The sequence below is a fragment of the Babylonia areolata genome, chromosome 8 (assembly GCF_041734735.1).
Source record: "Babylonia areolata isolate BAREFJ2019XMU chromosome 8, ASM4173473v1, whole genome shotgun sequence".
Taxonomy (NCBI): Eukaryota; Metazoa; Mollusca; class Gastropoda; order Neogastropoda; family Buccinidae; genus Babylonia; species Babylonia areolata.
Genome location: NC_134883.1, coordinates 31,017,662 through 31,035,804, shown reverse-complemented (window position 1 = coordinate 31,035,804; position 18,143 = coordinate 31,017,662). Strand labels below are relative to the sequence as shown.

Sequence of the window (18,143 nt, the reverse complement as noted above, 5' to 3'; positions counted from 1 at the left end):
AGCGCCTATCCTCAGTCACAGACCAAGCTCTAAGCGCTTTACAAACATGGGGTCATTTGCACAACAGGCTGCCTACCTGGGTAGAGCCAACTGACGGCTGCCACAGGGTGCTTATCATTCGTTTCCTGTGTCATTCAATTCAGATTTCAGGCACGCACACATACACACTCAGACAGACATGTAACATTTTATGTGTATGACCGTTTTATTTATTTACCCAGCCATGTAGGCAGCCACACTCCGTTTTTAGGGGTGTGCATGCTAGGTATGTTCTTATTTCCATAACCCATCGAATGCTGACATGGATTACAGGATCTTTAACGTACGTATGTGATGTTCTGCTTGCATATACACACAAAGGGCGTTCAGGCACTAGCAGGTCTGCACATATGTTGACCTGGGAGATAAGGAAAAATCTCCACCCCTTTACCCACCAGGCACCGTCACCGAGACTTCAAAAACTGTGCATTGTTGTTTTAGCTTTCAGCAGAGGCTCCCCAAAACCTCTTAAAAATCACAAATTTTGTTTCTGGCCACGGAGGCAATGGGGTGTTGCCCCTGCACCCCACCAAGGGGCCTAAGGCAGCCCTTGGACCCCGGCTGATTTTCAGAGAGGAAACTCTCCCGGACAACACCCTAGGCTGCAGTTAATTTTTTGTAGCCTTGTGTCCTGTCCCCAGAATGCAGATGAACTTCACGGTGGCTGTGGACTTCACGGCGTCCAACGGATCACCCAACGACCCTCAGTCGCTGCACTACTACAACCCCTATGTGTTGAATCAGTACGCAACCGCCATCTGCTCCGTGGGAGAAATCATCCAGGATTACGACAGGTAAGGGCGGAATAAGACATCCCAGAGGGTTTATTCATGTATAGGCCTAGGCCCCCTTATGAAGGGGTGTGTGAACAGTATTCTTTTTGCATGTATAAACATCACATTGCAATGCATATTAACATGCAAATGTTCAATCAAACAAACATGTAAGTAGGTTTATTCATGTGTAGGCCTAGGCCCCCTTATGAAGGGATATGTGAACAGTATTCTTTTTACATGTATAAACATCACATTACAATGCATATTAACATCCAAATATTCAATCAAACAAACACATAAGTAAAACAGTGCTACGCTTCAGTAAGTAGAACAATAAAATGATGTCACGAAGTTACAATTTCTCTGAAGTTGAAAGCTTTATATGAAAGTAGAGAAAATTTTCGAACAATTTGAGGAGAAATTGGTGACATTAGTAAGTTCAGTTTAAACACTGTAGGTCAGCTGAGAGGAGAGAAAAGGAGAGATACTGAATAAGTGTGACATCTAGTCCTTTAAGTTTAAGAGCTCCGGATTTGTTTTCATCAAAACGGTTCTCATGCAAACTGCAAGCAAAGGGAACTTGCTTCTACACTTTTTCAGTTTGTGCCCACACTTGTCTGTCTGGAAGAAAAAACAAGTCAGTTTCAGTATATTTTTTGCGTTTCTCTGTATCAGTATGACAGGGAAACCTGCCGACACTGTAAACTCCCTAGGGTTTGAATGGATTAACTCATTCAGTGCCAATAAGACGTCAGCTGACGTCACGCACAAAGTGTTGCCACTGAATCCTCAAAATTGACTGACAAGGGGAGAGCATTTTTTATTACAAAATTCTCTGGCACTGAACCAGTTAAAATTGGGGGATGGGGTTGGAGGGGTGGAGAATTCTTTTTGAAGGAGTTAGTTTTGTGTATTTTGTGTGCATCACTGCATGTGTTTCTGTGTTGTTGTTGTTTCGTTTTCTGGTTATTATTTTTTGTTTTATTTTTTTAATGAGATAAAAAAAAATTTTTTTTAAAAAGCCTTCTTACTGTGTGGTTGTTCACAGGATGCTTGACAAAGTGACACCTGTATCCTTTGCTTTTGTTTTGTACTTTTCCATTTAAATTTGTGCTGAAATGGAGGCACGTGTTGCAGAGAACTGACACTGGCAAAAGATTTGATCACACTTTTTATCGTGAGCAAAGTTAGTGAGCATGTATTTATACAGGGCGTGGTCTGTGTATTTGTGTGTGTTTATGGATGCATGTACATGAGTGTGTGTGTGTGTCTCCAAAATCAGTTTTTAATTTTTGTAATATGTTCAAAGGAGGCAAAAAAGTCATTTTAGCTGTAAGTAAGATGATTAGATTTGCAAATGTTGCCTAGTTATACTTTTGGAGTTAAAAGACATTTGTGTTTTCTCAACTTTTATGTGACATTGTTGTGTATTTGGAAATGTTTGTTCTGGGCACGAAAAGATTATTTTGCAGTAATCCTACATACTCTAATAGGAGTGAAAGGATGATTAAAACTTGAAAAACTTGAAACTTGTGTTGTAGTCAAGAATTTGTTAATTTAGTTTCTCATGCAGAGTAAAGTTTTACTAAGGATACCACTATTGATTGATCAGCACATGAATGTCTACCTTTCTTTGCTTATTCACTTGTTCATTCCTTCCTTCATTCACGTGTTCCTCTGCTTTTCAGTGACAAACTGTTCCCTGCCCTAGGCTTTGGGGCCCGCATGCCTGACGGAAGTGTGTCGCATGAGTTTGCTTTGGTGAGATCTTCTTCTTTAAGCCTGTATGTTTCAATCAGATTATATCATTCCACCTGATGCCCTAACACTGTTCAGCCATCAGATCTGAGGGTGTGTTGGGTTTTTTTTGTGGGGGGGTTGTTTGGTTGTTTTTTGTTTGTTTGTTTCTTATTTTTGTTTCTTTTTAACCTTTCAACTGAGAGCAAAACAAATGGGGAAGGGACACAACACTTGATAAACTTCAGGCCAGCTAGCTGAGTTTGGGCACAGTTTAAGCATTTTTTTAGTACTTTTGCCCCCGAAGTATGGCTGCCTACATGGCAGGGTGAAAACAGTCTTACATGTAAAAGCCCACTTGTGTACATACGGGTATTCATGGGAGTTGAAGCCCACAAACGAAAATGAAGAAGAGCGCTTTTGTGTGTGTGTGTGTGTGTGTGTGTGTGTGTGTTGCAAATTTTGTTTATGATCATAGCTACAAAATAGTGTTTCACTATTCAGCAAGTAATAAACAAAATGTTTTGAAATGTATGCAGTCCTTTTGATTGAGAGAGTGATATTGTCAGAGAAAGAGAGAATATGTGAGAGAGGGTGTGTTTGAGAGAAAGTGAGAAAGAGAGTGTGTGTTTGTTTAGGAGAATGTTATGTGTAAGTGAGTGTATATGTTTGTGTGAGAAAGAGAAAGTGTGTGTATGAGAGTGTGAGCACATGTGTGTGTGTGTGTGTGTGTAAGGAAATAGAAAATATGCACATATGAAATAAGAGCCAGGCACTGAGGGAGAGGAATAAACATAATAAAAAGTAAATTATAAATGATACTGACCCAGCTATCAACAAAATAAGTTAAAAAAAAATTTACAGCATCAAATTTGCTTATCCTGAAACCATGCATGTGTGTGTATGTGTGTGCACAGAATTTCAACCCCTCCAACCCGTTTTGCCAAGGCGTGCAAGGCATTCTTCAGACTTACTACAGCGCTTTACAGCGTGTTCAGTTATACGGACCCACCAACTTTGCACCTGTCATCAACCATGTAGCCAGGTGAGTCCAGGTGTTTGCTTGAAACAGATCTTTGGTTGAAACAGATTCATTTGACTGAATAAGTTAACACCAGGTGTAACCTACGCCACAGGTTTTAAGTGCTGAAACCTTTTAATGTTTTATGTAAATATATCTGCATATTTTTTTTGTTGATAAGTGTAGATATATATACATGTGTGTGGATGAGCATAGTGTTGTGGATAAGTGTGTAAATATTCTTGCCTTCTTAAGAAATTGTAATGGCGCTTAGAGCTCTCCAAGGGAATAAGTGTCTTAAAATGCACTTTATTATTATTATTATTATTTATCTTTAATCAGAACTTACTGATGTGAAACATCAAGCAGCAACCCAGCTTGCTTACAGCTTATACTGTGCTCAAATATTAAACATTATGAATTAATGCATTAGATGGCTTGTAAAGCGTAAGTATGCTTACTAAAGAAATATTGCAAGCTCATATTATTTAGATACACACATGTTTTGTGGCCATACAGATTAACCGTGTAAAAGCATTCATGACCAACCAGTACAGATAACATCATTGCTCATTCATTCTTTATTTCTTTCATTTTGATAATAACTCCGGAATGATAGGAAAACAAAGCTGCTGTTTGATTATGTTTTTTTTAATAGGGGAAATAGAGCAGGTGAGAGAGAAAGATTGAATTGATCAGAAACACAGGACATCAGTCAAACTTGCTTCAGTGAAAATTCAGCTTAGTTAGTTACACCGACAGTTAATCATGCTTACACCTGGTATACAAACCAAAATGTTTTGATTCATAGATAAAATCAGTGGACAGTTTTGAATATCAGTACATGTATTTGGTGACGTTCAGTAAAACTGTTGCAGTGATGTTTGTCCACTCCATGTTGTTTTTGTCTTTTTATTCATCATGCGGCTTGTAAAAAAGTGCATTTGCATTTGTTTTTGTTTTTTACTTCTACCATTGGCGTTGGAAAGAAACCTTCTTCTTCTTCTTCGTTAGTTTGCTGCAACTCCCACGTTCACGCGCATGTACACGAGTGGGCTTTTCCGTGTATGACCGTTTTTACCTCACCATGTAGGCCGACATACTCCGTTTTGGGGGATGCAGAGGGACCAAATATAAAACAACATGTAACATGCAGAACTGGAGATCGTGAAGTTATGAAATTTACCTGACAATGCACTGAAGACAGATTAATTATTTTGTGTGTGTGTGTGTGCGTGCGTGTCTCTGCGTGTGTGTGTGTGTGTGTGTGTGTGTGTGTGTGCTGCAGGTTTGCTGCGGCGAAGCGTGACGGCACGGAATACTTTGTTCTGCTGATCATCACGGACGGCATCATCACTGACATGCCCCAAACCACTGAGGCCATTGTGCGCGTGAGTTTTTCTTCTCCCTCTGTCACTGTTCATCTTCGCACTTCTTGTGTGATGGTCAGCCGTGTCCGACCATGACCATCAGAGCAGCAGAGGAGATGACTGCTGTCCGAACTATCTGGAATAGAATTTGATTATGGTGAGAAGTGTCTTGCCCAAGTTACATCCCCACTCTCTCAGCCAAGAGTGATTTAGGACTGTCAGCGTTGGGATGGTCCCCAAAGGCCATCGAGCCCCCAGTGCTGCAGCACGAAGAGCCAGTGCAATCTTGCCTCCTAGTTTGAGAGTCACAGTCCTTCACAAAAGACTAAGCTATGGAAAAAATCACACTGCAGTGGAGAAACCATATGGCTCTCTCTTTGCTGTTGCAAAGTCCTTAAAAAGTCTTATGAAAATGTGTTAGTTTTATAAAGTTTCTCCCTGCTTTCGTTCACAAGGTCTTATAAGAATGACGTACATTTATAAAGTTTTTTTGTTTGTTTTTTTTTATTTGGCCCTGTATTTTCACTGAAAAAATATACATTACATTATCAGTGATAGAACAGAGCAGCAAAATGTTCCACATGAATTTTAGTTTAAAAGTAAAATGATAATCATTTTCTTTTATATCTGATCACCAAAGGCAGGATTTTCTCAGTTTTCATTTCTGTAGAAGAGGAAGATTCCTTCAAGGGGGCATAAGCCAGTGCTCAAATTAGATAACATACCTTTTATATGGATGCCTGTCTTGATACTTTAGAAGAAAATTTACCATTGGTGTTTTTAAACATTGGAAGTTTTTCTTTTAGCTGATTTTTTTTTTTTTTTTTTTTTTTTTTTTTTTTTTTAATTTAGAGGATTTCAAAAGAAGAGTTTTTAATCTGGTTTTTAAAAGCCTACACTTTATGAAAGGAGGCACAATCAGTTAGGTGTTGGACTTGTGATCCAGTGTTCACCAGAGTTGAGGGCCCTGTTTTGGCATGGTGTTGTGCATCTTTGGGAAAGTCACTTCACTCTGATTTTCCTCATTCTACCCAGTGTGAATGGCTACCTGTTTTCCGTTAGGGGGATGTTAAAACAGCGGAAGGAGAGGATCGCGCCTTTCCTTCCAGTGCTGAGCCCTGGACACAGTGTGTCTGAATTCACAGCCCTTATTATAAGGCTGTGAAAGGTTATGGGGACGTTTAACTTTTTTTCTTTTCGTTTTTTTTGGGGTTTTTTTTTGGTTTTTTGTTGTTGTTTTTGTGACTGCGTGGTCCCTGATGTTGGATGATTTTTCCTCAACACGGTTGTGTGTGGATGTGTCTGCGTGCAGGCTTCAGGGCTGCCCATGTCCATCATCATTGTGGGAGTTGGCACCGCTGACTTTGAGGGTAAGTTGTCTGCCCCTGGGCATTGGACTTGCACTCTTCTTCTTCTTCTTCTTCTTTGTTCGTGGGTTGCAACTCCCACCTTCACTTGTATGTACACGAGCGGGCTTTTATGTGTATGACCCTTTTTACCCTGCCATGTAGGCAGCCATTCTCCGTTTTTTTTATGTTTCCATAACCCACCAAACGCTGACATAGATTACAGGATCTTTAACGTGCGTATTTGATCTTCTGCTTGTGTATACACACAAAGAGGTTCAGGCACAGGCAGGTCTGCACATATGTTGACCTGGGAGATCGGAAAATTCTCCACTGTTTACCTACCAGGCACCGTTACCGAGATTCGAGCCTGGGACCCTCAGATTGAAAGTCCAAGGCTTTAACCACTCGGCTATTGTGCCCATCGGACTTGCACTCCCTTTTTTTCTCTTTCAGTTTCTCTCTTTCGCACTCTCTTTCTCTCTCTTTTAATTCTTTCTTTCTCCTCTTTCACTTACTGTTTCTCATTCTCTCTCTCTCTCTTACCCTCTCTCTTTGTCTTCTCTTGCTTTCTTCATTTCCTCTCCCTCCCTCTCTCTCTCTCTCTCCCTCCCTCCCTCTCTCTCTCTCTCTCTCTCTCTGTCTTTCTCTTTCTTTTTTCTTTCTTTTTTTTCATGTTTGTATGTCTTAGAGTTTCTCTCTTTCTTTCCTTCTTTCTCTCACCATCTCCCTGTCTCTCACTCTCATCCACCCTCCCTATCTCTGCAGGTCACTCTCCCCCTCCCCCCCCCCATCCCTCCCTTCATTTATGTCTCTGTATCTCTGTCCCTCCCTCCTTCCATCTCTGTCAGTCTCCGTCCTTCCCTCCATCTCTCCTCCCGTTAATTTCTTTGTTCTTCTTTTATTATAATTCTTTTGTTGACTACTGAGTGTACCTTTTAATGACAGATTCAGTATAAATCTCTGTGGGTGGGTGTTTAATTTGTGTGTGCGTGTTTGTGTATGTGTGTGTGAGTTTGTGTTTAGAATTGTGTGTGTGTGTGAAATTGGGATGTTTGAGACTTTTGCTCTCCCTGCGCATGTGTCTATCACCAAAAAAAATTCTAGTTCTTTCGGTCTTTGAAATAGATCAGTGCGATTATAGAAAAAGAGAAGAGAAAAATTCATACTTTTTTTTTTTTAAGATGACGCACTTTGTCACAGACTTTGACAATGAATAGCCATTATTTTGGCATTTGGCCCAAAGCTTTAGTGTTGAGAGAGGTTTCAAGACTTGGATATCACAATCAATGATTTCAAACTGACAAATCATGGAGAACAAATGATATGATTGCCATGTTTGGAGTTGTAGAATGTGGCAATCCGCCCAAATTTTTGCTGAAGAAACTGAACAGATCAGGAATGATTGTTGCATATATTACACCCCAAAATGTGTTTGGCAGCTTTGTTATGATTTATCATCAAAGTCGGAAAGTGGTGATAAAGACAGGGAACGTTTGAAACTTTGACAGATCTGTATCATGATCTTGAAATATTGAAATGCTGATTGCTTAGGCCCGCATTGTTCCATTTCCACAACACAATTACGGTTCGACAATCACTCGTTTCTGGTGGTGATGTGTGTAAGTACTGGGAACACCACCCTCCATCTACCCCATGCCCTGTCTTTTGTCAGTTTTGTGTTTGTATTTGTATTTCTCTTTTTTCGTCACAACAGATATCTATGTGTGAAATTTGGGCTGCTCTCCCCAGGAAGAGCACATCACTACTCTGAGAGCGCTACCCTTTTTTTTCTTTCTTTTTTTTGTTTGTATTATTTCCTGTGTGCAGTTTTATTTGTTTTTCCTGTCGAAGTGGATTTTTCTACTGAATTTTGCCAGGGACAGCCCTTTTGTTGCTGTTGGTTCTTTTACATGTGCTAAGTGCATGCTGCACACGGGACCTCGGTTTATCGTCTCATCCGAATGACTAGCGTCCAGACCACCACTCAAGGCGACTGAGCCATGATTCGAACCAGCGCACTCAGATTCTCTCACTTCCTAGACAGATGTGTTACCTCTAGGCCATCACTCCAGGAATCAAATCACACATGAGCCATGAAGACTATGCTTCTTTCTATCAGTATTTTAATGTTTTATATTGGCACAATGATTAAAGGCACTTGTGCAGACATATTCCCAGAGATAGGATAACTGTTTATATGTTTTGTTTCATTTTTCTGCATGCTTATTTACAGTGTGTGTGTGTGTGTGTGTGTTGTATTGGGTGAGTGTGTGTGTGTGTGTGTGTGTGTGTTCTTGTGCATGCATTTGTATGCATATATGCTCCAGACTGTGTGTAAGTGTGTGTGTTTTGGTGCTTTGATCATGTGGATGATGTCTTGATGTTCACTATATGGTAGAGGTGACTGTAAGTTGTACGCTTGGGGTTGGGGATTGGAGAAGACTTGTTGTAGAAATCATAATGGTGATACTTTTTTCTTTTTTGACTCACTTGTGTAAACAAAGTGAGTCTATGTTTTAACCCGGTGTTCGGTTGTCTGTGTGTGTGTGTGTGTCCGTGTGTCCGTGGTAAACTTTAACATTGACATTTTCTCTGCAAATACTTTGTCAGTTGACACCAAATTTGGCATACAAATAGGAAAAATTCAGTTCTTTCCAGTCATCTTGTTTAAAACAATATTGCACCTCTGGGATGGGCACAAAATTTTTTTTTTAAAGCCTAATTATATGCAAACTGCATTTACTGTTATATTTATATTTTTTGTATTCTCTAAACTTGGCACTTTGACCTCTTATTCTGACACAACAACAAGAGGAGTCATTATTATCATTTTTTGTTCAAACAGGAACTTCTTTTGCTAAGCATGGAATTTTTATTTATTTTGCAAACGTTTTGGTGCAGAGAGTAAAAAAGGGAAATTACTCTGTAATTAATGCTAGGGGACTTAATTTGTCACAAGTGAGTCTTGAAGGCCTTGCCTCTCTTGTTGCAATTGTTTTTATCTTTTTGTTTTATTTCACTCATATGATGTACTTTGAGCATTATTGTAGTTTACTTAAAGGTGCAATAGAAATAAACTGTTATCATCATTATTATTAGTGTTGTTGTTGTTTTTATTGTAATTATTATTATTGGTATTATTATAATTATTATAGTGTACCAGACAGACCTGCTTTGTTGTGGAAAACAAATATATTTGCAAGCAGAAAAAAAAAAGGAATATGGTTGGAGTTGGAGTGTAGCAACGTGCTGTTTCTGGGAAGTACAGCCTGAATTTCACACAGAGCAATCTGTTGTGATGAAAAGTATTACAAGACAGTAACAGACAAAGTTTGTTGACTCTTTTTCAGCCATGAATGTTCTGGATGGAGACGATGAGCGTCTGTCCTACAAAGGGCAGTATGCTCAGAGAGACATTGTACAAGTGAGTGCTCTCTCTCTCTCTCTCTCTCTCTCTCTCTCTCTCTCTCTCTCTGCCTGCATGCTCTTCCTTTGCTCTCTTTCTTACTGTTTTGCAGCAGTCTCTTGCTTTTTCTGGTTTGTAGTAACCTTTAACAAATTCATTTTCTCTGGAAAATCCCGAAATACTTCATCCACAACAAATTTGGCTTGAAAATGGGAAGAGTTTGGTTCTTTCCACATACTTTATTTATAGTGACAGTGCCCTGGGAAGCGTTTGTTTCTTTCCACATACTTTATTTATAGTGACAGTGCCCTGGGAAGGGCACCAAAAAAAAATTTAAAAGAAGCCAAAACATTTCCACATTAAGGTTACTGTTACATTTTATTTCTTATTCATGAAACTTTATCTGACCTTAACTTGACACACTGATTGATAGCAGCTGTCAGTCGGCTCTACCCAGGTAGACAGCCTGTTGTGCAAATGACTTAGTGTTTGTACAGTGCTTAGAACTTGGTCTCTGTCCGAGGATAGGCGCTATTTAAGTACTTATATCATCAACATCACTTATGAAAGTCTCTTACTAGAACATTATTTCCTTGTACACGGCTGCTCAGCCGAGCACAAAATCCGGCTCTTTAGTTAGCCGAGCAGCGTCTAGCGTCTTAGGTCAAAAATTTTTTAATGCCAGACTTTCCCACCGCACTCTGTACTGACCGGCACATTCGCCGCGGTATTTCTGGCCCCGCGCGCCAAACTGGGACACTGCCTTCTTTGTTTCACTCGGCCCCGCGGCCCCCGCCCCACTTTTCCCACCTTTTCACAGCATCCACACATTTCCTGCAGCGATTACAGAAAGTTGAATTATTGCTATTCCTGCTTGTATTATTGGAGTGCAGTTTGATTTGATTTACACAATTTCATTATTTTATCAACATCATCATTTCATTTTTTTTTTTTTTTTCTTACCTTAAAAATCTTCGTCTTTCTCGTGGAATGAAGGGTAAGGCAGTGCCATAAGCCGACAGACACTCACCCCGCTCTCCATCCCCCTGCTGCTCGCACTCACCATGATACAGTGTGTTCATTTAAACGTTTGTTGTGCTGCCAAGAAAAATCGCACAACTCAAAAGGTAAGCTGATCTGCATGCAGGTATGCTATATATTCTGTGTGTATTTACGATGTTACTGTTCTAAACGCCTGTTTTCTTAGAGAGGGATTTAAACTTAACGATTTTTGCGATCATGTTTCTGCTTATCCTTCTCTTCTCTTTCTTCATTTATGTTTCAGCCGTTGCCGCAACAACCGCTATGTAAGAAAACATATTGTGTTTGGAGTCAATGGAAAGCTTATTTTGTGTTCTTTTTAGAAAACCACTTCTTTAGTCGTTATTTCCGATCCATCCGAGGAGATGATGCGCGAAAAAACAAAGCAGATTTACCGCCGAACAAGCGTACAGCGAGTACCGCTGGCGCGGCCTGTTTGTCAGCCGCGTTTATTTATATCCATGCCCTACTTCCTGGGTTCACGAACTTTCGCAGGGCCAACTAAAGTGCCAGCACTGAACACCCGTGTGTATGACAACAGGTGATATACTTTTATATACCACCTGTGAAATCCTTTGCTCATCACCAAGACCCCAAACAGCCACACGTTATACTAACCGCACAACCCTGTCTGTCTGTCTGTCTGTCCCCTCCAGTTCGTGCCGCTGCGACAGTTCCTGGTGGGGGGAGCCCAGGGCCAGCCCTCGCAGACCTGCCAGGCGGCGCTGGCCAAAGAGGTGCTGGCCGAGATCCCCGACCAGGTGGTGCAGTACATGAAGAAGTACAACCTGCACCCACGCCCCCCACCAACCACCGCTGCCTCCACGCCCGCCCCTGCTGCCACTAACTTCTCAGCGCCACAGTGACAGGTGTGACGTGATGGGAAGCACGTCTACCCACCCCCACACCGCACCCACGCCCCTGCCACTGATGGTTTTGTCACCTGCGTCCCACCCCCACTCCCAATCCCCTTCCACCTTATCCTCAGTGAGAGGTGATGTGATGATGATAAGCACGGTAGTGCCATGAGTGACACAAGTCCAGACCTACAGGGCAGGGAGTGATGATAGTGTGTTTGTGTGTGGGTGTGTGTATGTGTACATGTGTGTGTGTGTGTGAATAGTTGTTGTGTTTATGTGTATGTGGGGGGAGGGGGGGTATGTGTGAATGTTGGTTTGAGAGAACCAGGAAAATGTATGGCCTTTCTGAGCCTTTACAGATGAGATTGTATTGCATTGCATTGTGTCACTCTTTCTGTCACAACAAAATGTGTTGCCTTTCTTAGCCTTCAGGCATGACATTGAACAAGAAGATTAGTAAAGACTAGATGCTCTGTAGTGTATGAATAATTGTTTGAGAGAACCAGGAAAATGCATTGCCCTTCTGAACCATAAGGGATGAGATTGAATTTGAAGATTAAAGACTTGACAGTCTGTTTGGGTTTTTTAAAGATATTTTTTACCCGTGATGGGCGAATCATACAACAAGAAGCCAGGGTGGGAGGATAGTGTGTATGAATGATAGTTTGAGAAAACACACAGTCACACAGCAAGAATGTTAGATAATACTCTTTATCCTGTGGACAAATTTGGAAGACATGTGAGAGGAAGAAGAATTGACGATTGATGACGAGTATCTGTACAAATATGTTTGACCTTTGTGTTCCCGATTATGCACTTATAATTGTAAGCATGTTCATTAATGGAGTAAAGATATTTATCTTGGAGTATGATACGTGAGCCTCATACCTTTTCTTTTGTTTTTCATTGTTGTTGTTGTTTTTTATATCAAATCTGCTTTGCACCAAAAATGTCAAGGATAATCAAGTAGACAGAGTGAAAGAATTAGTCGGGATAGAATGTAACGTACTACGTTGACAAACACAGTGACACCTTTGAGCAAACTGATACCATTTCAGGGATTCTCAGTGCAGGCTTTCTTGAGCAGTTCCACAAGTGCAGCTGTAAAAGATGTAGCATAGGAACATCACCACACACAGGGCCTTCTAAACATTTGAGATTCATTTCCATGGTCAGATCAGAGAGTAAGAATTGTGTTAGAGAGTGGGTGGTGGTTGTCAACTTTCTATGCCTGTGTATTTGACCATGTGACAGGTTCTTTTTTGTGCTTAAGTGTTGTGCTCTTGCCAGACTGATTGCTCAGGTTTTGACACAGTGCAGAATTTCCATACGATTTGAATACTGCATAGGATAATTGCCGAGTGAAGTTTCTGTAGAATCTGGGATTGAAATGGTGTTCAGTTTAGTGTTGAGCTGATGGCTCATCACTGTTGTTGTTTTGTTTGTTTTTGGTCTTTTTTGTGGTGGGGGGGGGGGGGGAGTATTTCTTTTCTGTGGGCTGACAAATGCTGTTGAAACGTATGAGCAATCTTCGTGTGCATCATTGAAAAATCATGGCTTGTCAAATTTGTGGTTCCTGCTGAATGAATAAAATGTTGCCACAGTGGTAATCAAATTAAGAAAGGTCTGATACATACGTTTCATACTGCACTGATGATCACTGGCTTCCTCTCATGTTTTTCCAAAGTGTGTTTTTTTTCCCAAAGAACATCACATATGTTACTGCCCTCTTTCTTCAGCCTACCTGTACTTTCTGTCAGTGAATTGCTGCAATTTCTTCATCACTACAGCAACACCAGGCTCTCGTGGCTACCCCCCTTGCACACACATACCCTGACCCACCTCTATTGGTAAGGCTTTTTTTTAGTTTTTATAAGTGATATTCTATGATCCAGCTGTGTTTTTTTGTTTGTTTGTTTTGGGGGGGTTCTTGGTTTTTGTTATGTTTTTACACAGTGAATATTTAACACCATCATTTGTTTTTCTAAATGTTTCAGGTACTTGAGAGAGAGAGAGAGAGTGTGTGTGTGTGTGTGTGTGCAGTATGCATGTATTAAGACGCAAGAGTGGGAGAGAGGCGGTTTTGAAACTGAAAAGTTACATGTCGAAATCAGTTTGTGAGCATTTATGTACTTAAATTTTTCTGTACATGAGGGAATGCTCTGTATTCAACCTCTTTTCGTTCAAGAATGTTTTTACAGGTGTTTGTGTACTCTCTTTTAAATATATTATTGTGGTTATTTCTGTTCTGATTTTAGAATTGATAAATGATAGCTGTGTTAAAGTCTGTGAACTGTTTATAATCAACATTTGTACAGCTGTGTAACCCAAAGTACAAAAATTGTCGTTTTTGTTGTTGCTAAATCATGTAACATTATATTTGCTTGATTTGTGTTCCAAAGCTCACCAAAAATTGAAAAACAACAACAACAACAAAACATGGTGGATGTATAACCCCTTGAACATTGCTGATGTGTATGTATGTCTATATATATGTTAGTATGTGTTCTGTCACCTGAGACTGGCAGAACTTTCTTGTCAGGGTGTCAGCCAATATTATTTATTTGGACGTATTCCTCTAGGGTTTTCATCACTTTTGTTGAAAAAAAACAACAACAAAACCCCACACGTAACAAGTAGTGACTACACTTAGATATCACGCCATGCTGATCTCATTTCACTGGGGATAAGAGTGTGTGTGTAGGGGGAAGGGGGGGGGTAAATTTTGAAGTCTGCACCTTTATTTTGTCTGTGTGAGCCATTTGTAAGGTAAAAATGATTATTTTACTTTACTTACATGAGCCAGTGTGAGCAGCTGTACTGTAGCACACTGTTTCTGTTCCTGCCTGTACAGCAGCCATTCCCCTTGACTAAACTTTCCGGGGAACAAAATCACATTATAAGAAGACTGTTGGGAAAAAAAATCATTTACATTGTGAATAGAAAGAAAAATCATTTTGCCATCAGCAGAGATACATTGTGTCTTATGCTTTTCTTTCACAATTGCTGATGACTTTGTGTGCTGGATGAGGTTTATTGATACAGACTGAATTAACATTTGATTATTATAATCATGTATTGATACAGACTGAATTAACATTTGATTATTATAATCATGTATTGATACAGACTGAATTAACATTTGATTATTATAATCATGTATTGATACAGACTGAATTAACGTTTGATTATTATAATCATGTATTGATACAGACTGAATTAACATTTGATTATTATAATCATGTATTGATACAGACTGAATTAACATTTGATTATTATAATCATGTATTGATACAGACTGAATTAACGTTTGATTATTATAATGATGTATTGATACAGACTGAATTAACGTTTGATTATTATAATGATGTATTGTGTTATGTGATATCCTCACAAGCTTTGTGGTCACCATTGGTCTTTAGGGAAAAGAAAATTGTGGTTTCAGCTTTCTGTTACCAATTGTTTTGCTCATCTTCTTATCATTTCGTTGGGGTTTTTTTTCGTTTTTTCTTCTTCTTCTTCTTTTTGCTTGTTTGTTTGTTTGTTTGTTTCATCACATCTTAAAAGCTCAGAGACCAGAGGCTAAATGCAGAACACAGGCAAACAACTGATCTGTAAAATGTAAAGTGATGTTGTTTTGGTTTGTAGTATATATTAATACATTTTCTACAGTTGCATCATTGCCTTTGTTTTGTTCTGATGGCAGTTTCTGCTTTCACCAGCTCCTGTGTGTGAGTGTTTTTGGATAGTAAAAGCCTGATGCTTTTTTAATCAAAAGGCTTATTTTGTTTTGAAGCTGTATTTGAATTGAACAGTGTCTTGTAGGTAGGTAAAGAGCTTTTTTGTTTGTTTAAGAACAATATTATTAATATATCCGCTGCTGCAGAAAGAGATGGGTTTTTTTAACTTTAAATTTACAATTATTTTTCTTGGCTTTTGCCTTGGGTGGAAGATTTTTCTTATATATGTATATCAAAGTTTTCATGTGTCCTTTCTTTCTGTCTTATACTACGGGTACTTTGCTTGGTCTGCTGTCTTTTAGAATTTGATTGTTACTTAGCTCTACTGTTTTGTGTTGTTTATTGTGTGGGGTGGTGGTGTCAGTGATTTGTATGTTTTTTTGTGTGTTTTGGGCTTGTTTGTTTTTTACAGAACATTTAAAGAAGTCAGCTGCATTCTTGTGACTCAAAAACGTCTTGTGTTTAGGTTGTATGATGTATCTGTCACTGTTCTAGATGTCCAGACAAATTGAGTAAAACAAATGAACAACAGATCAAGACATATCCTTGGTTTTTATGCTTGGATTCAGCTCTTCTCCTGGTTTGTTTGGTTGTTTTGTTGTTGTTGTTGGGGTGTGTGTTTTTTTTGTTGTATTTTTTTTATTGAAAGAGTAGTATGATTTGTCAAGGTGGTTTTCAAGTTTTCCTGATTTGTAGTGTTTTCAGCCCTGATATTGTTCTATATGTTTGGCTTGGTGACATACAATAGGGGAATGTGTGTTTGTGTGTGTGTGCCTGTGTGTGCATGTGTTTCTTTGCCTGTATGCAGGACCTACATATCTTTCTGACCTTATCAGTGTTTACACTCCTGCAAGAAATCTCCGCTCTTCCGCTGACTGTTACCTTTTGAAACTTCCTCGTGTCAGTACAAGAATCTGTGGTGAACATTCTTTCTTCTTTGCTGCTCCTCACATATGGAACAACCTTCCTCATCATATCTGTGCATCTGAATCTATTTCTGCTTTTCGTTCATCACTAAAAACTCATCTTTTTAAAACCTGTCTATAAGCACTGTCAGCTTCCTTGTTCTCCAACACCACCCTTGTCAGCTCACTTTGGATGTATATAGAGTGGGAGGGAGAGTGTGTGAGTTGGGGGGTGAGGGGGTGTTGAGAAAGAGTGGTCATGAATGTTTTATGTAACTTGTAATATTTTTCTTTCATGTAAAGTATCCTGAGCTCTTAGAGAGAAAGGGCGCTATATAAATGTACATTATTATTATTATGTGTTAGAATCTTCTTTTCATATCTGCAGCAGAACACCTGTGGTTCAATTGTATGAATTCCTGTTTTGGGTTGTGGTTTTTCTCCCCTCAGTAGCTTCATTGTGTCATTGTTCCATAGATTCCTGTTGTTGCACATTGACCACATATGAATGGATTTAAAAGATTTGAATATTCTTTTTTTTAATTTGGGTTTGGAGAGAAAGTGTGTGTGTGAGAGAGAGTGTGAGAGAGAGAGAGAGAGAAAGTGTGTGTGTGTGTGTGCATGTGTTTGTGTGAATGTGTGTTTCGCGTGCTGTCCATGCTCTCCTTACATTCAGACCCCTGTGCTGAGATGTACATTTCTATGATTTGGTGTCTTTCTTTTCAGAAAAAAAAGCTTTACTGCATACAAAAACAAGAGAGGCAAGGCCTTCAAGACTCACTTGTGATACACTTTTTTTTTTAAATCCAAGCTTTTTATGTATTGAGTATAATTTCAAAATGTAATGTTTAAGATGAGAAAGATCAGTTTAAAGCAAATTAAGTCCCCTCGCATTACAGAGTAATTTCCCTTTTTTACTATCTGCACCAAAACGTTTGCAAAATAAATAAAACTTCCATGCTTAGCAAAAGAAGTTCCTGTTTGAACAAAAAATGATAATAATGACTGCTCTTGTTGTCGAGTCAGAATATCAGATCAAAGTGCCAAGTTTAGAGAATACAAAAAATATAAATATAACAGTAAATGCAGTTTGCATATAATTAGGCTTCATTTTTTATTTTTTTGTGCCCATCCCAGAGGTGCAATATTGTTTTAAACAAGATGACTGGAAAGAAGTGAATTTTTCCTATTTTTATGCCTAATTTGGTGTCAACTGACAAAGAATTTGCAGAGAAAATGTCAATGTTAAAGTTTACCACGGACACACACACACACACACACACACACACACAGACAACCGAACACTGGGTTAAAACATAGACTCACTTTGTTTACACAAGTGAGTCAAAAAAGAAAAGATTGTCAGATTATGGCAATGCAGTCTCCTTGGGAAGGGCAACAGGAAAACACACACACACATACATATACACACAAATATGTTTTTTTTTAAAGTATGTTTTTGTGGGTATGTGTGTGTGTGTGGTTGTGTGTGTGTGTTTGATGATATTTTAATTTACATACTTTCTCTTTCTTTCAGTTTAGTTGTCTTTGTATTGTTGTTTTTTGTTGTTGTTTGTACATGTCAAACAGTGAATTTTGGTACCTGTTTATTGACAATGAACCAAACTTGAGTCTTGACTAGTGTACCTCTGTGTTAGTTGTCTTGCAGTGATTTATATATATATGATTGAGTCTCCCGTTGGTCCGACGGATGAGTAGGCAGGCAGGCTTATCTGTCATATGGGAGAAGAGGCCAATTCTGGATACGCAGCACTTCCCACAAGTGTTGCAAGGGAAAACGTCGCCTGACCAGCACAGGTGAATTTTTTTTAGTGAGGAGGAGTTGTGCAGTCCCTTCCCCACTCTCTCGCCCACCGATGCTCACAGTCCCACAGGTGC

General features: G+C 39.4%; 1 protein-coding gene across 1 annotated transcript in view; it reads left to right on the top strand.

Moving 5' to 3' along the window:
- The window catches only part of LOC143284738 (copine-8-like), a 41,582-nt gene extending 24,805 nt beyond the window's left edge, over positions 1-16,777 (top strand). The window contains exons 14-20 of the mRNA XM_076591698.1: positions 681-833; positions 2,504-2,576; positions 3,470-3,597; positions 4,862-4,964; positions 6,256-6,313; positions 9,643-9,716; positions 11,396-16,777. Of these exons, the coding sequence (XP_076447813.1) occupies positions 681-833; positions 2,504-2,576; positions 3,470-3,597; positions 4,862-4,964; positions 6,256-6,313; positions 9,643-9,716; positions 11,396-11,605 (799 nt within the window). The 3' untranslated portion in view covers positions 11,606-16,777. The remainder of the gene's footprint in view (positions 1-680; positions 834-2,503; positions 2,577-3,469; positions 3,598-4,861; positions 4,965-6,255; positions 6,314-9,642; positions 9,717-11,395) is intronic.
- The last annotated feature ends 1,366 nt before the right edge of the window (positions 16,778-18,143 follow it).